The sequence below is a fragment of the Penaeus vannamei genome, chromosome 30 (assembly GCF_042767895.1).
Source record: "Penaeus vannamei isolate JL-2024 chromosome 30, ASM4276789v1, whole genome shotgun sequence".
NCBI lineage: Eukaryota > Metazoa > Arthropoda > Malacostraca > Decapoda > Penaeidae > Penaeus > Penaeus vannamei.
The window spans coordinates 21,631,249-21,648,748 of record NC_091578.1 but is presented as its reverse complement, the minus strand read 5'-3'; the positions used below and the strand labels follow the sequence as shown (position 1 = coordinate 21,648,748).

At 41.8% G+C, this 17,500-nt stretch overlaps 2 protein-coding genes across 2 annotated transcripts in view; one reads left to right on the top strand and one right to left on the bottom strand.

Moving 5' to 3' along the window:
- Nucleotides 1-6,346, top strand: part of Ctps (CTP synthase) — an 11,095-nt gene extending 4,749 nt beyond the window's left edge. Inside the window, exons 4-11 of the mRNA XM_027381590.2 lie at nt 234-440; nt 720-874; nt 1,019-1,240; nt 1,610-1,747; nt 1,888-2,097; nt 2,526-2,678; nt 2,949-3,064; nt 3,385-6,346. Of these exons, the coding sequence (XP_027237391.2) occupies nt 234-440; nt 720-874; nt 1,019-1,240; nt 1,610-1,747; nt 1,888-2,097; nt 2,526-2,678; nt 2,949-3,064; nt 3,385-3,563 (1,380 nt within the window). The 3' untranslated portion in view covers nt 3,564-6,346. The remainder of the gene's footprint in view (nt 1-233; nt 441-719; nt 875-1,018; nt 1,241-1,609; nt 1,748-1,887; nt 2,098-2,525; nt 2,679-2,948; nt 3,065-3,384) is intronic.
- Nucleotides 6,347-11,679: 5,333 nt separating this feature from the next.
- Nucleotides 11,680-17,500, bottom strand: part of boss (bride of sevenless) — a 16,185-nt gene continuing 10,364 nt past the window's right edge. Inside the window, exons 7-12 of the mRNA XM_027381589.2 lie at nt 16,598-16,779; nt 15,966-16,123; nt 14,698-14,916; nt 13,762-13,980; nt 13,206-13,426; nt 11,680-12,485 (exon numbers count right to left, since the gene is read on the bottom strand). Of these exons, the coding sequence (XP_027237390.1) occupies nt 11,786-12,485; nt 13,206-13,426; nt 13,762-13,980; nt 14,698-14,916; nt 15,966-16,123; nt 16,598-16,779 (1,699 nt within the window). The 3' untranslated portion in view covers nt 11,680-11,785. The remainder of the gene's footprint in view (nt 12,486-13,205; nt 13,427-13,761; nt 13,981-14,697; nt 14,917-15,965; nt 16,124-16,597; nt 16,780-17,500) is intronic.

Sequence of the window (17,500 nt, the reverse complement as noted above, 5' to 3'; positions counted from 1 at the left end):
CCAAATTTGGCTGGAAACTTTTTTTTTATTATTTTATAAATAACACTCCAAAGAAGGAGGTTGCACAGTAAACAATAACTGAAAACCCTGCAACCTCAAAGATGGCTGCTTGAGCATAACAAACCTGTACTAGCAATATTGGTGGGTTAGGTCCCCTTGATACCCATTCATGAATCAGAAATTCCCATACCACTGTAAATTCTAATAGCAATGTTCATCTTACTTCTTTGCAGAGAGAGAACATATGTGTAGTTCACGTGTCCCTGGTGCCCCAGCCATCCTCAACAGGAGAGCACAAGACCAAGCCAACACAAGCCAGCGTGAGGGAGCTGCGTGGATTGGGTTTGTCTCCTGACTTTATTGTGTGCCGTTCAGAGAAGCCCATTGACCAGTCTGTCAAGCACAAGATATCCAACTTCTGTCATGTGTCTCCAGAGCAGGTGAAGAGGATTTTTGACCATTGCAGGTTTTTGCTGATAGGGATGCATCTGTGATTGTGCGAATGGCTTTTCTCTTCATTTTGTTCTTTTCATGACACTGACATGTGAACTCCTTTGCATTCTGAATTCTCACATATAAAAAAGAGAAAAAGAGCTAATAACTGCTTCTTGAATACTTTTTTGGAAAAGGAGAAGAGATAGATTCTGTCTTTCCATCCTCATATCGCAGTTATGGAGATATTAAAGCAATATCAATATTGATTTTAATTTTCTGCACAGGTCATTTGTTTGCATGATGCCTCAAGCATTTATGCAGTGCCATTGATGTTGGAGGAGCAGCAGGTGTCGCACCTTCTCAGCGATCGCCTCAGCCTCAACTTGAACACACATCGCCCCAGGAACTTCATGAAGAAATGGCGTGATCTCTCAACCAAGTGAGTTTTCTTTTATATATATATTTTTTCAGTTATATATGTATATGTATATGATTTTTTGTTTATGTTTTCATTCTTTCCATCTGAATTAACTTTTTCTGTCCATCTCTTATTAAAAGTTTTCTCCATTTTCTCCTCCAACAGGCATGAACACCTTCGGTACAGTGTCACCATTGTGCTGGTTGGCAAGTATACACAACTAGAAGACTCGTATGCCTCGGTGATCAAGGCCCTGCAACATGCAGCCCTTGCATGCAACCGCAAACTGGAGCTGAAGTGCATGGAGGCTGAGGACCTAGAGGAGGAGGCTAAGGCAAACCGACCTGTTAAGTACTACGAAGCATGGCAGAATGTGTGTAAGGCAAAGTAAGGGAAGCGATTTTGGGCACCTTTTCTACCTGTATTTTGTTCCTTTTTTGTTCCTTGCTTTGCTTTTCTTTCATAGTCATCAGGGAAAGTTACTTCAAGCTTGAATGAGATGTTTGAACAACAAAATTTCCAGATTTTGATTTGAAAATAGCAATTTTGGCTTTATAAATATACCAATACTCAATGATTTCTTAGGAACAAGTAGTGGACAATTCTTAGATTCATGATAAGTAGATTATGCAATTTAAAGATCTTATTATTACTTTTTTTTCTTTTTGTTTTTTCTTACAGATAGATTGATATCATGATCTTAATACCATAATAGAATTCAAGAAATTGTTTGTTAAAGCATGTTTCTTTTTTCAGTGGTATTATTGTTCCTGGAGGCTTTGGTCAGCGTGGAATGGAAGGAAAGGTCGCTGTGTGCAAATGGGCCAGGACAATGAAGAAGCCGCTGTTGGGCGTATGCCTAGGCTTACAGGCTGCAGTCATTGAATATTCAAGGTAAGCTTTTTCACTGAGAATGCAAGACTTTAGATGCAGTACTCTTCTATTGGAAATCCACAAGGTTGTTTGCATGGTAAGATAAGAGTTATTTTCTTTCTTCCTCGAGACAAAAACTGAGCCATCTGTTCAATTCACAGAAATGTACTGGGCTGGGCAGATGCCAACAGCCAGGAGATGTCTCCTGAGGGAACGCGACATGTGATTGTGGAGATGCCTGAGCACAACCCAGGCCAGCTTGGGGGCACCATGAGGCTGGGCAAGAGGCAGACTGTGTTCAAATCGCATGACTCGAAGCTTCGTCAGTTATATGGCAATGTGGACTATGTTGAGGAGAGGCACCGACACAGGTATGGTGTTATGGAGGCTTTAGACGCTATTGCTGTGCAGTGCAGTGATAGTAATTTTGTCTAGCTATCTTGCTGACCTGCATTCAATCCCGCATGCTGCCAGTGGATGGTAACCCATAGCCATTCCTTGAACACGGGATAATTAAGAAGCAAAAACAAAAGAAAAAAAAAAAAAACAAAAAAAACAGCTTGTCACAGCAAAGAATATCCATTGAGTTAAACTAAATTATTTATTTGAATTATTGCATAGGTTGTCTCCTTGGCTTAGTTTAGGCAGGATTGTATGGATTTGATGTTCTTGTGGATGCATGTTTAGTGAAAGAAATACACTAAATCCCTTCTTCCTTTTTATTTTGGGGTAAATGACAGCCAGTTTTCCTTCATCTTTCAGTAAACAAGTATATCTACATTGTTTTGCTCTCTTGCAGATTTGAAGTGAATCCAAAATTTGTTGCTGATTTAGAGGCAGCTGGAATGAAGTTTGTGGGCCATGATGTTGATGGAGAAAGGATGGAAATTATGGAGTTGGCAGATCACCCTTACTATGTGGCTTGTCAGTACCATCCAGAGTACCTCACTAGGTAAGTTAATGCACACATCTTTTGGGATGTCTTACTAGAATTTTCTGCTTACATTTGTTTGCTAAAGTTACTTGAACTGTTCTTAGGTATTGTTACCATTAACTGCCTCTTTTGATTTTAGTAGCCATCTTTGAGTATTTAAACTGCTCAAGATTTAATACTGAAGTGATTATATAAAAGTTAAGAATTTTGTAAATATGGTAATTGGTAAAGACCACTTTTTACTCTTAATAAATTATTGTTTGCTGAAAAGTTTGAATACTTTTCCAGGCCATTGAAGCCATCACCCCCATACCTGGGTCTAATCCTAGCATCTAGTGGCAAGTTGGAGCAGTATTTGTCCCGAGGATGTCGAATGAGCCCCACTGATTCTCCTGAGTCTTCTGGTGTGTGTCGGTTTGCATTGAGGATGGTTACTTAAGCTTATCTCCCTTTCTGTGAACTTTTTTGGTTTTGTTAGACTTTCTGATGTGCTTTGCTTTTTTACTTCATTTTTGTTAGTGAAATTATAAGGAATATGTAGAACATGTCTAATAGCATTATTAATGGAGATTATCAGTATTGTTTTTATGGTTTGTATTTTTCATTCTCTTCAGACTTAGGAAAACTAATTCAAGAGATATAATAGTATTCAAGTAGGCCTTAACCCAGCAACACAAAACTGAACCAGTCTAATGATTAACATTCTGGCTTGCCTCATTGACAGACGAAGAGCTGCCCATGCCTCCCCACCTGCTGGTACACCAAACAGACAAGCCTAGCATGTCACCTGCTTCTCGCACTACTCCTCCCCCCACACTCCAAGAAATGCCTACTTCAGCCCTCAACAGCACCCCCTCCCCAGCTGAGAAGGGAGATCTTGAAGAAAGTAAACAGAGCCTATAATAGTATGGCTGGTCTAGGACATTGTCATTAGCCATGGTGTAGTAGTGTTTAACACACACTTTTTTATTAATGTCACAAGTTATTTTTTTCTATTTGTATTCATTATTGTTTTTTCTTTTATATTTACTCTTTGTTTTCAACATCAGTATTATTATATGTGCAGTTCCCCTATGGTTCATTTCCAGAGTGCTTTTTTTAGTAAGTTTTACACACACACACCTATATCAGGTCTATAGTTTATATGTGGTGCATTATGAAAAACCCTATTACTCAAATTTATGATATATATATATAATCCCTTAGTGTTCATACTCAAAATATTGAGGACAGGAGATAACTTTGTATATTTTGTGCTAGCCATATCGTCCCTCCCCTTTCAGAGACATAAAACTATATTTAATGTGTTTGTCACACCCTCCAGAAATATAAAACTATATAGAATGTGTTTTTCACGATGATCCTTTGCAAATGGTCTTTATATTTTTTGGCAAGTGAACCATACTTACGCATGTGTGTAAGGCAGATAGATATTCTCAATATTTGAATGAAGCTTTGAATTATTTTTCCTTTCCCTCTTTGTTTTTTTAGTGTGAGGAAGAATGATAGGAATAGAATTAAGATAGGTAAAAGATTATCTCATGATTGAATAAGTATTTAATTTTACTTGGAAGGAAAAAGTATTCTCAGAAATCATTCATTCATCCATCTATCTGTTTCTGCAAGTAAAACAGTCATGAGTCTAAAGTTTGGTGAATGCTGTAAAGGCAGGATGCCTTGTAGCATTTTCACTTGCTTTGTCCAGTATGGTGTGTAATAATGATGTAATCAGGTATGATGATGCAGTGTTGCATATTATCCTTCATGTGCCATATAATACAGTAGATAGCAAAGGTCAGTGCAATACGAGAATGTATGGAAAGTTTGCATGCTCGAGTGAGGAATTGGGTGTAGGTTTGTTGTTTGCCAATGATACTTTGGCAACCAGATGATGTTTTTTGGTGATTGTTGTTTAAATTTGTTTATGCATGTAGGCTTTGGTTTGTGTTGTAAAAGGGAAATAATTTTTGTTGTAGTATTTCCCTCCCATTTAGTTGGTAGAAAATATTTTTATATTCGCAGAAAAGTAATGTATAACCTTTTTATTTTATATTTTTCAATTGTTCTTTTTTTTTAGAAAATGAATGGGAAAATAAGAAATGTATAACCTTTCCTTTTATAGTGTTTTTTTTTTTGAAGTTTGTAATATATTCTCAGTGTAATTTAGATTTTTTTTATTATTATTAATATAATTTTGGTGCATTGATCTAACTAATTCAGATTTCTTTAGCACTTACCAAAGCACAATGATGAAATGGATGCTCATTTTTCATGCATTTATTTAATATGAAAAAAAAATAGTATCAAAGTAGCATGAAACAGAAAGAACATGTATTTTTAGCATTTCATGTGGTGTGTGCAGTCTCTAATAACCAGACAAATCAGATGTGTATAACCTTTCTATGTGAAGCATTTATCGAACAATATATAGATGTGTATCTCATATTCCATGCCCTTAATACCCTCATATATCTGCCATGTACGTTTTCTTTAGGAGCCAAGATGTGCATTAGCTTAATTTGTTGTATATTTGATTAACATTTAGAAAATCTTTATTTGTTTTGTTTTGCTTTTTTGTTCTTTATGTTTTATATATACCCGGTGTATATGCATATTTTATTGATAATTCACATTTATTACAATTGCCACTTTTGGTATGGTGTATCTCATTATTTTACAGTAGTAACCGAAACACAGATTTGTATCTCAAAGACTGAATGATATATCCTCCAAGCTGAATGAACCTGAATAAAGTTAAAAACTATTTAAGAATTACTGATATTTGATACAATAGTTTATGTACAAACGGCTGGTGTGACCCATACCAATGATTTGATTTAGCCTTTTATGATATATTCACTGAATTTTTAATGCAGGTTTAACAGACTGGATAAAGTCATGCATATCAGTATTGAGTTTTCTTTCTTTTTTCAATGAAAAGATCTTTTGTATGCATTCATTGCAATCTCATTTTTCTATAACATGGGATTCAGTTTTTTTAGTTATGGTTAGTTAGCTAGTTATGGGTGCAAATTTAATTGTAATTCTTGAATTCCATTGAAGTTGTTTGGTTTTAAATGTACTTCATCCCATGGGTTGTATTAATGGTCAATTATTCCTCTGTGTTACAGATTTAGATTGGTGATGAAGTAGCCATAGCATATTTTCTCACTTAAGTATGGAATACACAGAGGCAACAACTTTCTACTAAGGGATCTTGCTTCTTCCTTGAAAGCAATTTTAGAAAGCTCCTTAGAAAATCTAAAAAAGCCAGAGACTAGTTTCCAAGCATGTATCAAGAATTACTCAAAGAAAAAAGGGAAAAAACTAATATTTCCTTGCCCACCTGTATGCCTTTTAGGCTGGGTTTGAATTCTACATATCAATTTTATTCTTAATCAGTAGATACTCGTAAATGGTTGAGAGAAAGGGGTGCAAGCAAGAATTCTTTGTAAAGTTTTCTCAGCAAAATGTTCTTCCGTTAAACCCAGTTGTACCTTTTTATCGTAAAATTTGAGCTGTATGAAACCGATTCTCAGAGTTGATATTGTTTAGATTTGATATATTTTGTCATTAGTTAAAAGGGTGCCATATTTATTGTTTTTTAAGAAATTGAATTTCTTAAAAGTAAACCTTTTTGTTTGCATTTGTTTCCATTTAAAGAAAGAAATACAGAAATTTTGAAAGATTTTGTTTTAATTTCCCTTGTCTTAACCCCCGATTCCCTGCCAATACCTTGCTTGTTGTCGTGGGGGGGCTTAGGAGATGGAGACTGGAGCCTAATGTAGGGATTGCCCCTGCCTTGGGCTTCAACCCGCTCCATAACTAATTTTGCTTGGTATTTTCTTTTCCTCCTTTCCTCTGTATCTTCATTCCCTTCTGCCCCATTCCTAAGGTGTGAGAACCATGCCAAAAGGATGAAAGGCTGGCTTTGCCTGTCATGAACAGCCTCCGGGAGCCATGGGCACCGTATTCCCTTGATTAATTGCCTAGCCCTTACCCCTTATGGGGATCCGGAGGGGTAGACCGTTTCTTTTCCTAACTTTATTCAGGCTTACTATGGCCAATAATGAATATTCTTAACCCTTAATAGGGGCATTAAGGCTTACCCCTTTATCAACTATCCTATCTGATTTTGATGGTTTCATGACCCGTGCCCTTCCTTTGGACACGTGTCTGACCACTGATACTATTACCCCCTCCTCCACGTATCCTGACAATGCTATCCATTCTGAACCAGCCACCCAGGTTATTACTCAACCTCCAGAATGTACCCTTTCCTCTCTCCCAACATTCTCTTCTCTACTGCACATTCATCTTCAATTATTACTACTCTTCATCCTTATTGTCCTCCCCCCACAGAACTACTCCACTCTACACCACCCCATCTTCCTCCCGCCCTAGTCCTTCTACTGCCTCTACCTCTGCAAACCTTTTGAGTACTCTCTTTGGCCCAGAAAAGTTGGATCGATTCTTTACGATTCCCCCCACAGCCCCCTACTCTGAGAATACCCTTCTTTCAACAGTGCCTCCAAAAACAAGTAGGCAAAGTACCTCCCGCAGTCGCTCCGATCGTTCACGCCTAGTCACAGTTACTTCAGAATCCCAAGCTTGTGCACTATCTACCCTAACTGACCTCATTGACAAACCCATTCCTTCCGAAACTAACCTCTCTTTTAATACTTGTACTGGAGCTGTTTCCATTCCCCGGTGTGATAGTCCCATATGTGACGAGCTGGTCAGATTGTGAAAATTAACTATTTACCTGCCTTGCTGATGAAGATGGATACTTGCGTGAATCCCTTCTTCGGATTCCTTCCTTCCTGATACTTCACTCCCTTCCCCAGTCCCCTTATCTCACCCCTAAGACTTTTCTCCAGCAACTTCTCCAAAAGCCATCTCTACCCGTATTACCCGTTGGTTATTTCACAACAGCTTTTTTACCAGTTTTCCTTAAAGTAATGTTACTATAGCTTCCCCAACAACAAATACACCCCATCCCACCCAGTCGCCGTATACCCTTAACCCTTTCCTTACATCATTTACATTTACATCATTTGCACCCCCTCTTTACCCTTTTCTCTATCATACTGTCCTATAACACTATTTTTTGACAATTAACACTCATTGTACTAATCGGTAACTCATTCACCCTTTTCACCACAATATTTTACCAAAGTGCTATATGACTTTAGATGTCTAGCACATTTATTTGTTTCAACCATTAACTCCCCAGTCACTTCATCTTTGTGTATGTAGGGGGGGGGGAGGGCGGACTGAGGGCCAAGGAAGGGGAACACCCCTACCTTGGACGTCAGCCCCCTTTCCTTTTCCTTCTCCTCTAAATCCCCTTCTGTCCACATCCTAAAGAGTGAGAGCCGTGCTGAAGGGATGAAAGGGCCTTCTTACTCCGTTTGCTCTTCCATCTTTACCCTTTTCACTATTATACTGATCTACAGCGCTCTACAATCTTAAGCATCCAGCATTTTGTCCTAATCGCTAACCCATTTTTAACCTTTCGCCACACATTTGTTTTGACCATTAACCATTTTGGGAATCCACAAACATCTTATGAACCATAAAAACTAGATATATTGAATGCCCCACTAATAACTTTTTATGTTGACGCGGCAGAAAATTTTCAATAAATAAATAAATGAACTTTTTCCCCTCTCCTTTACCATCTCTTTTTCATTCCCTACTGTCCCCTTCCTAAGGTGTGAAAGTCGTGCTAAAAAGGATGAAAGGCTAGCTTTGTCTCAGTCTCGGCCACCCAGCCAAACACTCGCTCCACACACAGCCCGCTGCTCTGTATGCGGCCAACCTGGTCATGACCGCTCAAATTGCTCTGCTCACTCAGATTGCCAATTGTGGTTGCTTCCATAGTGTATTTTAGGACCTGCTCTGCCTACAAGTCGAATCTGAGGCAACAATTCTCAAGATTCGAACTATGCCTCACTACGTGAAACCAGTTAGGAATAACGGCGACGAGGTTTTTCTCTCTATTCCAAAACTGTCCTTCGCTCCGCTCCCCTTCCATCTTCTCATGGTGCCTCAGCATCTCTCCCATTATCTTTTATCTCTTCCCTCAACCTTGTACCATCCTAACTCTACCCCAGTCAAATTCTTTCTCCAGTCTAAATCCAGATACTCCAGTCTCTAACACTTCCCCGATGCCTACCCCTCTTGCTCTCTTTACCTGTCGCAAAAGGCAATCTAATTGTTCCACCGCCATCTTCTACATCCACCTCTTCCTCTGCTCCTCGGACATCTGTCCCTTCTCTTCCTCACAAGAAAACCTGTTTCTCAGACCTCCCCACCCAATTCCCCTCCTGAAAGTCATGAATCATATCCAAAATTCCTAAACATGACCCAGGAGAACTCTCCGCCCCCTCCTTACCCCTCAAATCACTCTTTTCCTATTCCCTCTTCATTCACAGTATTTGCCGATATCCATCCTCCTCCTCAAGGTCCCCCTACCCCACTTCCTCCAACTCTTTCCCAACACACTTAATTCTCTCCTTCTCCCTGTGCACAATTCCCTTTTTTCACCCATTATCCTTACCGCTCCCACCTTGATGCTCCCTTGATTTCCTTATGTCGCAATTGTCCACTGGCCATTTCTCCTTACATTTTTCCTGATATTTCATTGCCTTCCCCTGTTCTTTTTTCTCAGTCCCCGGATTCTTCTCCTCCTACTTCTCCAACACCGATCTCTACCTGTATTACCCGTTGATTGTTTCATATGGCTCCTTTGACAGTTATCCTTATACCGTATTTCTCTTCCTTCTTCAGATACTCACCATTTCATCCAATCGTCCTTAACTTTCCTTTTATTAATCCCCGCCTTACTTCATTTGTTCTCCCCTCTTTTTCATTTTCACTACCATACTATCCTACAACGATCTATAACGTTTTATATCTTAACACATTTTATCTTATAACTCATAAGTACCTTTTTCGCCACAAAACTTTATCATAGTGCCATATGACCCTTTATGTTTAGCACACATTTGTTTGAATTATTAACCATTTTCCTTGCTTGTGAATGGGCTGCTAGGTTTATATGATTATGGACAATCCAGAAAGAGAAATTTCATCTTCCAACAACCTAGCGTGTGTATAATGGTCCCTTTGTTATTTCTACTCCCGTTTTGTGTGGTAAAGATTTGGTAATTCAGTTTAATATGCATACAGTAAAGTCTTTGGCACAAAATCTCACGCTGTCTAAAAAGAATAAAGTACAAAATGAGCAGGAGCAGAAAAAATGCAGAGGTATTAAAGTAATGGCAAATTTTGGAAATAAGCTGTTCATATGCACGGCATGTTTATGACTGAGGAAAACTGATAGTGTCAGAGCCTGCTTCCAATGGATCATGGCTGCCACTCTCTCGTGGCTAGAGACAGAAAGCACGTGATTCTGAGGAAGCCGGCATACGAACCGCTTTTGTGTAGCAGCCACAAATAAATGGCGACTAAGTCCATTTCTGCGCCACTGGTGATAAAGGAAACCCTTTATTTTGAAATGGGTTTTTGCTGCTACTGATACTGCAATGGCGACTATTATTAATGTCATTACTGTTGCTACAACAACAACAACAACTACTACTACAACTGCTACTCTACTACCACTGCTACTAATACTACTACCATTATCTATATATTTCTATTACAACTACTACCTGTTACTAAAACAGCTACTACTTCTACTACTGCTATTACTGCAGCTACTACTACGACTGCTGCTGATGATAATGCCATAACTACAATTACTTAATATCCACTAAATAGAAAACACGAAAAAGTTAATATTGGGATATATTATGTAATTACGGAAATCTATCTTGGCTTGTTGGCCCAAACACATTCGAAATTCATAAAATTTGATTCAGCTGTATTGGAAACAGTCTCCCCTCGAACTCTTGTACCGAGCCCACGATTTGTTATTTCCGGTACTTCAGCGTGTGCCCAGTACTTTCTTTTGTATGATTCTTCTTTTCGAGAACTAGAGCGGTTGCGTTTGTTATCTTCTAAGACATCCATATAATGGTATATGTAGTTGCCACGAATAAGTGGCTCGTGTGCAGGGTGTCCACGAAATCCCTTTCCGCTTTTTAGTAGCGCCATGAACGCTGGTCACTGTTCGCTGAAAAATGGCGGGAAGCCTTAAACCTCCACAGATTTATTGCACTTGATTGGCGCCAAAATTCAATTAAAAAAGTCGAATAACTGACGCATCTTTAAAATTTATCAGAATTAAAAAAAAAAAATCCTAACAAGGAAGAAACCAGTCTCAACATCCCAATGGCGATGCCAAATGACATTTGTTATGACTAAACTACTTTGATATAAGGAGACTGAAAACTTGTCTTTCGCCTAGTTAACGTAGGTAGTTTAGCAGCATCTGAATAACAAGTCCTGTTTGAAAGTTCGGTAAATAAGGAGCTTTATATCGTCGTGCCAACCAATGTTGGAAATACCACGAAGAGATCCATAATATTTAGACTGATGAAGTTTGTTAATAAATATTAGGGGCATTTTCAGCAATGGAATAACCTGCACGCCGACTTTGGTCTTGGATATTGAAGGTGAAGCGTTATGGCGATTGTGTACATCAATGACTTTTCACCATCGAGGACTTCTTTCACTTATTTTCCCTAAGGACCCAAGGTTTTCGAATCTGTCTACTCAACAAGACCTGCCTCCTTTGCTGGCCCGCTGGGACTTGGGCACTGCAGGTGCAAATAAAGGTAAAGTGCCCTTTTTGCTTATTTCTTTTTGAGTTAAATATGATAATGAATAAAACTAATGTGAACGCCTTTAAAGTGCCCTTTTTGCTTATTTCTTTTTGAGTTAATATAATAAATAAAACTAATGTGGACGACTTTAAAGATTAAACTAAGAATACTCTCTTCTGATAGCATTAATGTCATATTTGATATAAGGTCCCCTTTGGTGACGTCATTTTATTTTTTCATACTACAAATATCATCACCTTTGAGGATTAGAAGACAACCAGACATTTTGTATGTTTATTACTCTCCATGAGCCATTCACAAGCGCAGTGGCCCCTCCCCCGGGCGGCAGGAGGAAGGCCGCTCGGCCGAGGCGGCGGGCGGCGGGAGCTAGAACTGCGTGACCTTGTGCGGGGAAGGTTGGTAGTGCGAGTAGGCCTCGTAGGGGCTCTCCTTGTGGCCCAGGTGCGCCGTGGGGTCCGGCGTGTAGGCGTGCGAGGGCGCGTGCACCTGGGCGTACGACATCTCCGGCAGGTGCGAGATGGAGTCGTAGAGGGCGAGCGACGACACCCGCGGCAGGTCGTGCACGGACTGCGGGCGTGAGATCGGCCTGATGGGCGTGGCGCAGGCGGACTCCCTCGCCGACGCCCGCACCATGAGGTAGGTCTTGGGGATGAACACCGTGAGCAGCAGCGCCGTGGGCGTCGCCGCGAGGCCCAGACAGATGCAGGCGTCGCTCCACACGGGCGGCAGCAGCATGAAGAGCGTGGCCCAGCCCACCCACACGCCCGCCATGAGCAGCGTGGCCAGGAAGTAGAGCAGGCCCTCGTGGTAGTTCCTGCGGGAGCGCACGATGAAGGGCGACACCAGCAGCTGCAGCAGAAGGAGGAACATCACGTAGGACTGCGACACGATGAAGTAGAGGCGGTCGCCCGAGCAGGTGTACAGGATCCCCTTGGCCGAAGGAGGCTGCAGGAAGGCCGTGTGGGGAGGATTCATGACCCACTGCTGCACGCCGAGGCCCGCCTGCACGCTCACCATGAAGAACAGCAGCGCCGTCTGCACCAGGCCGCTCACGTGCCCCACCAGCCTGCGGGGCAAGGGCGCGGTCAACGAGGGAGGAGGTAAGCTGCGCCCTCTATGTGGCTGGAGGGAGTGAAGCTGACTCGTCAGTGTATTACAGTTTTCCTTATCAAGATGATAAGGAAAGTGTTCATTGGTGGCAGTCATTCAAAGTCAGTTAAGGGAAAACCAATGGATAGGTGCCAAAGAGAGAGAAAGAGATAGACAATGAGGCTTACAGACACACATACACATACAGAGAGAGAGAGAGAGAGAGAGAGAGAGAGAGAGAGAGAGAGAGAGAGAGAGAGAGAGAGAGAGAGAGAGAGAGAGAGAGAGAGAGAGAGAGAAAGAGAGAGAGAGAGAGAAAGAGAGAGAGAGAGAGAAAGAGAGAGAGTGAGAGAAAAGAGAGAAAGAGAGAGAGAGAGAGAGAGAGAGAGAGAGAGAGAGAGAGAGAGAGAGAGAGAGAGAGAGAGAGAGAGAGAGAGAGAGAGAGAGAGAGAGAGAGAGAAAAGGAGAGAGAGAGAGAGAGTGAAGGAGAGAGAGAGAGAGAGAGAGAGAGAGAGAGAGAGAGAGAGAGAGAGAGAGAGAGAGAGAGAGAGAGAGAGAGACAGAGTGTAAAAAAAGAGAGACAAAAGCAGAAAAGAAACGGAGGAAAAGAGAGAAAAGAGGAGAGAGAACTACCAAGCAAAGAAGTAACTCCCAGGCCACAACCCAATCACCCCCCCCCCCACCCGCCCCCTCCTACCCTTCCGAGTCCGCCGTGGCCAGCATGAGCGAGCGAGCCAACATGATGCTGTAGACGATGGCGTAGGTCAGGCTGGTGACGAAGGGCCTCAGGGCACAGGTCAAGCTGGAGGCCTCGAAGCTGTAGGGGAGGATGGCGGAGTACAGGAGCACGCAGGACACCAGCAGCAGGAGCGTGAAGGCCTGGGAGCCCTCGGGGGCGCGGCCGCGACAGGAGCGGCTCTGAGGAGACGGAAGGAGTGGAAGGGGGAGGAGGGAAGCGGGGAGGGCGAGAGGAAGGTAAATAGATAGAGAAAATGTGATAAACAGTGGGATAGAAAGACAGATAGTATGAACGGTTCTTTTCAATTTCTCTAAGAAAAATGATTTAATTTTTCATCACCACTACTATGAACCTCTCTTGTGTGTGTGTGTGTGTGTGTGTGTGTGTGTGTGTGTGTGTGTGTGTGTGTGTGTGTGTGTGTGTGTGTGTGTGTGTGTGTGTGTGTGTGTGTGTGTGTGAGTGCCCCCTGTCCAGCAGACCCCCCCCCCCATCCGAGCCAAGCCCACAGCCTCACCGCGACGAAGACGAAGATGGCGACGGCCAGCAGGATCCCGATGATGGCCGTGGTGGCGCAGATGGTGACCCAAGCGTTGGTCCTCCACCGCAGGTCAATGAGGAAGGCGAAGCCGACGTTCAGGCATCGGCAGGAGCGGCAGGGATGAGGGCGGGGCTTGTTGGGGCCCTCGAGCACGCTGCGGTCCAGGTCCAGGACGTCGGCCGAGTAGTAGCCCACCTGCGTCGGGGGGGGGGGGGGGGGGGATGGACGGGGGGAGGAAAAGTGAGAGAGATAAAGATGTATTATACAGAGAGAGAGAGAGGGAGAGAGAGAGAGAGAGGGAGAGAGAGAGAGAAGGAGAGAGAGACAGAAAGAGAGATGGAAACAGAGAGAGAGAGAAGGAGAGAGAGACAGAGACAGAGAGGGAAACAGAGAAGAGAGAAGGAGAGAGAGACAGAGACAGAGAGGGAAACAGAGAGAGAGAGAGAGAGAGAGGAAGAAAGAGAAGGAGGGAGATAGGAAACGTAATGGGACGAAAGGGAAGGATGAAAGGAGAGGAGGTGGAAAGAGGGAGAAAATGATAGAGAGGGCGTTCGAGAGGAAAGCAAGAGCGAGAAAGGGAGGGAGAGAGTGCAAAAAAGAGAAATGGTTAGCCACATTTACATTTACCACCCTCACAATAACCCCCTACAAGCATTTCCGCCTCGAACCAAAAGCCCAGCCCACATCCACCCCCTCCCTCCCTCCCTCCCTTCCTTTCTTCCCTTCCCACAATCAACTCGAAAAACATTTCCAGAAATCCATCCCACATCCAATCTCTTCCTCTCTCCCTTTCTTCCTCCTTCCCTCCCTTCCTCCCATCCTCCCTTCCTTCCTTCATCCCTCCCTCCCTTCCTCACTCCCTCCCTTCCATCCCTCCTTTCCCCCAGTGTCCACCCTCCCGCCGCCACTCACCTTCTGGAACACCAACCTCGCCTCCTCCGTCGCCGTCAGCTGGAGGACCTGATACCGAGGCCGCTGCGTTTTGATGGACAGGGCTTCGATCACGTCCAGCCCGTCCGTGTGAGGGTCCGTGAACACGACGGACGCGTTCGAACACCAGCCCGATCCGCCGCACTGGTCGAGCACCGCCCGTCGCACGCCCGCGCCCATCTTGAACATGGCCTCCACGACCTGGGCGGGGAGAGGGAGAGCGGATTTTTTTGGCATCGTGTTTTCTTAGGGGAAGGCCAGATCACTAGGAAATCGAGGAGGTGTCATGGCGTCTGATATTGATGACGTCACGTAAGTTGATGACGTCAGAAAAGTTACGGATGCTTTGTGAATATGGTCGATCATTTTGGTCTTTTCAGTTTTCAAAATGGATAGAAAATAATGATCTTAATGGTTATATTTTCATTGAACAATCATCAAAATAGCCCTGTGGATGAGAAGAGTGGGCGATTATGTTTATGCATGGATGGATATCAAATGGAATTGCTCGCAGTGGGAGTCAAGCCAAAAGCCTGTATTTTTTATTTAGCTTTAAGGAATTAAGTATACTTACTTTTATTAATACCTCCATGCACTCAATGAATGAATGAAAGGCATTTTATTCAATGTGTAGGATACCAGGCCAACAAGACTTTCTGAAGTAAAAAACGCCTGAAAAGCCATTAAAACTTTAACACTGTTGGATATTGTACAAAATGTGAGCATGAACATTTGCTTTGCTAATGTGTGTGTGTGTATGCATACACACACACACACACACACACACACACACACACACACACACACACACACACACACACACACACACACATATATATATATATATATATATATATATATATATATATATATATATACATACATAGATATAGATATATATAATATATATATATATATATATATATATATATAATATATATATATATATATATATATATATGTATATATATGTATATATATATATATATATATATATATATATATATATATATATATATATATATATATATATATACATGCATGCATACATGCATATATACAAACATACATACATATATATATATATATATATATATATATATATATATATATATATATATATATATATATATATATATATATATATATATATACACGCACACATATACACACATGCACACATATACAATCTACCCTTAAATTGGCCATCTAATATAGACCTAGGACTTAACCTGTCGCCCCCCCCACACCTGGAAAACAGCTGGCTCCTCCACGTAGTCGTCGGGCAAGGAGGAGGGGTAGAGGGTGGAGTCGGTGGCCGAAATGTCGAGGAAATGCTGGCCGAATTTTGGCACCGACTGACTGGCTCTTCGCACTGCCAAGAGGCCCGTTCCCACTTTGTTGAGGCCTGGGAAGGAAGGAGAGAAAGAGGATAAATGTTTGGGAAAGAAGGGGAATAAAGAGAAGAGGAGGAAGAAAAAAAAGAAAAAGGAGAAGGAGAGGATGAAGATGATAAAGAAGAATAGAAGTATAAATAGAAGAAAAAGAAAAAGGAGAGGAAGAAGGAGGAGGAGAAGAAGAAGAAGAGAGACAGAGACAGAGAGAGAGAGGAGAGACAGAGACAGAGAGAGAGAGAGAGAGAGAGAGAGAGAGAGAGAGAGAGAGAGAGAGAGAGAGAATGAAAAAAGTAACTGTGTCTATTAGTTATATTTGTAATTTGTAATTTTCTTCTTTATTCCACAAACAGAGCTTGTGATGAAGGGACGAAAAATGTAAAACAAAAAGAAAACGAACATGAGGACGACACCAAAAAATCCCCAAACAAACGGACAGATGAAACTTTTTCCTTGGCACGAAAGGCCCCACCCTCGGCCGCCCTCACCTTGGAAGAAATGCTCCTGAATGGGACCCGTGGGCGCGAGGATCCAGTCGAAGTCAGTGAGGTTGTAAGCGGCGGCCGTGGTGAGTGTGGCGTGCAGCTTGTCCTGGGGCCCAAGGAGCACCACACCGCGAGTCTTCCCGCTGCCGAGGGTCTCCAGGACCTCCCGGTACGAGGCTTGGTCGCTGGAGGAAGGAATTGGTGAAACTCTACGGTCGCTCCCGCCGCGTTTCGATTACTATTTTGATCTCGATAAGATATAGCATTTGATATGCATATATACAGGCACGCATACATACATATGCCTGTATATGCATCTATATAGCTATCTGTCTATCTAAATATTATACACACATATGTATATACATATTATGAATATGTATATGAACAGTACATTATTATACACACACACACACACACACACACACACACACACACACACACACACACACACACACACACACATATATATATATATATATATATATATATATATATATATATATATATATATATATATATATATGTATGTATGTATGTATGTATGTATATATATACATGTATATATATATATATATATATATATATATATATATATATATGTGTGTGTGTGTGTGTGTGTGTGTGTGTGTGTGGGTGTGTGTGTGTGTGTGTGTGTGTGTGTGTGTATGTGTGTGTGTGTGTGTGTGTGTGTGTGTGTGTGTGTGTATGTGTTTAGTTTATATGTATCTGTAGGTACATATAACAGCTACGTATAGATATAAAGATATACGTGTAAAATACGCGAGGGCGTGTGCGCATTCATAAACATGCGAGGTTATTCTCATAATAATGAAAATAACCTTTGAGATCGAAACGAGTCAGTTGCACCTACTCTGCGAAGATTAATTTTCGTTCAGTCCTTAC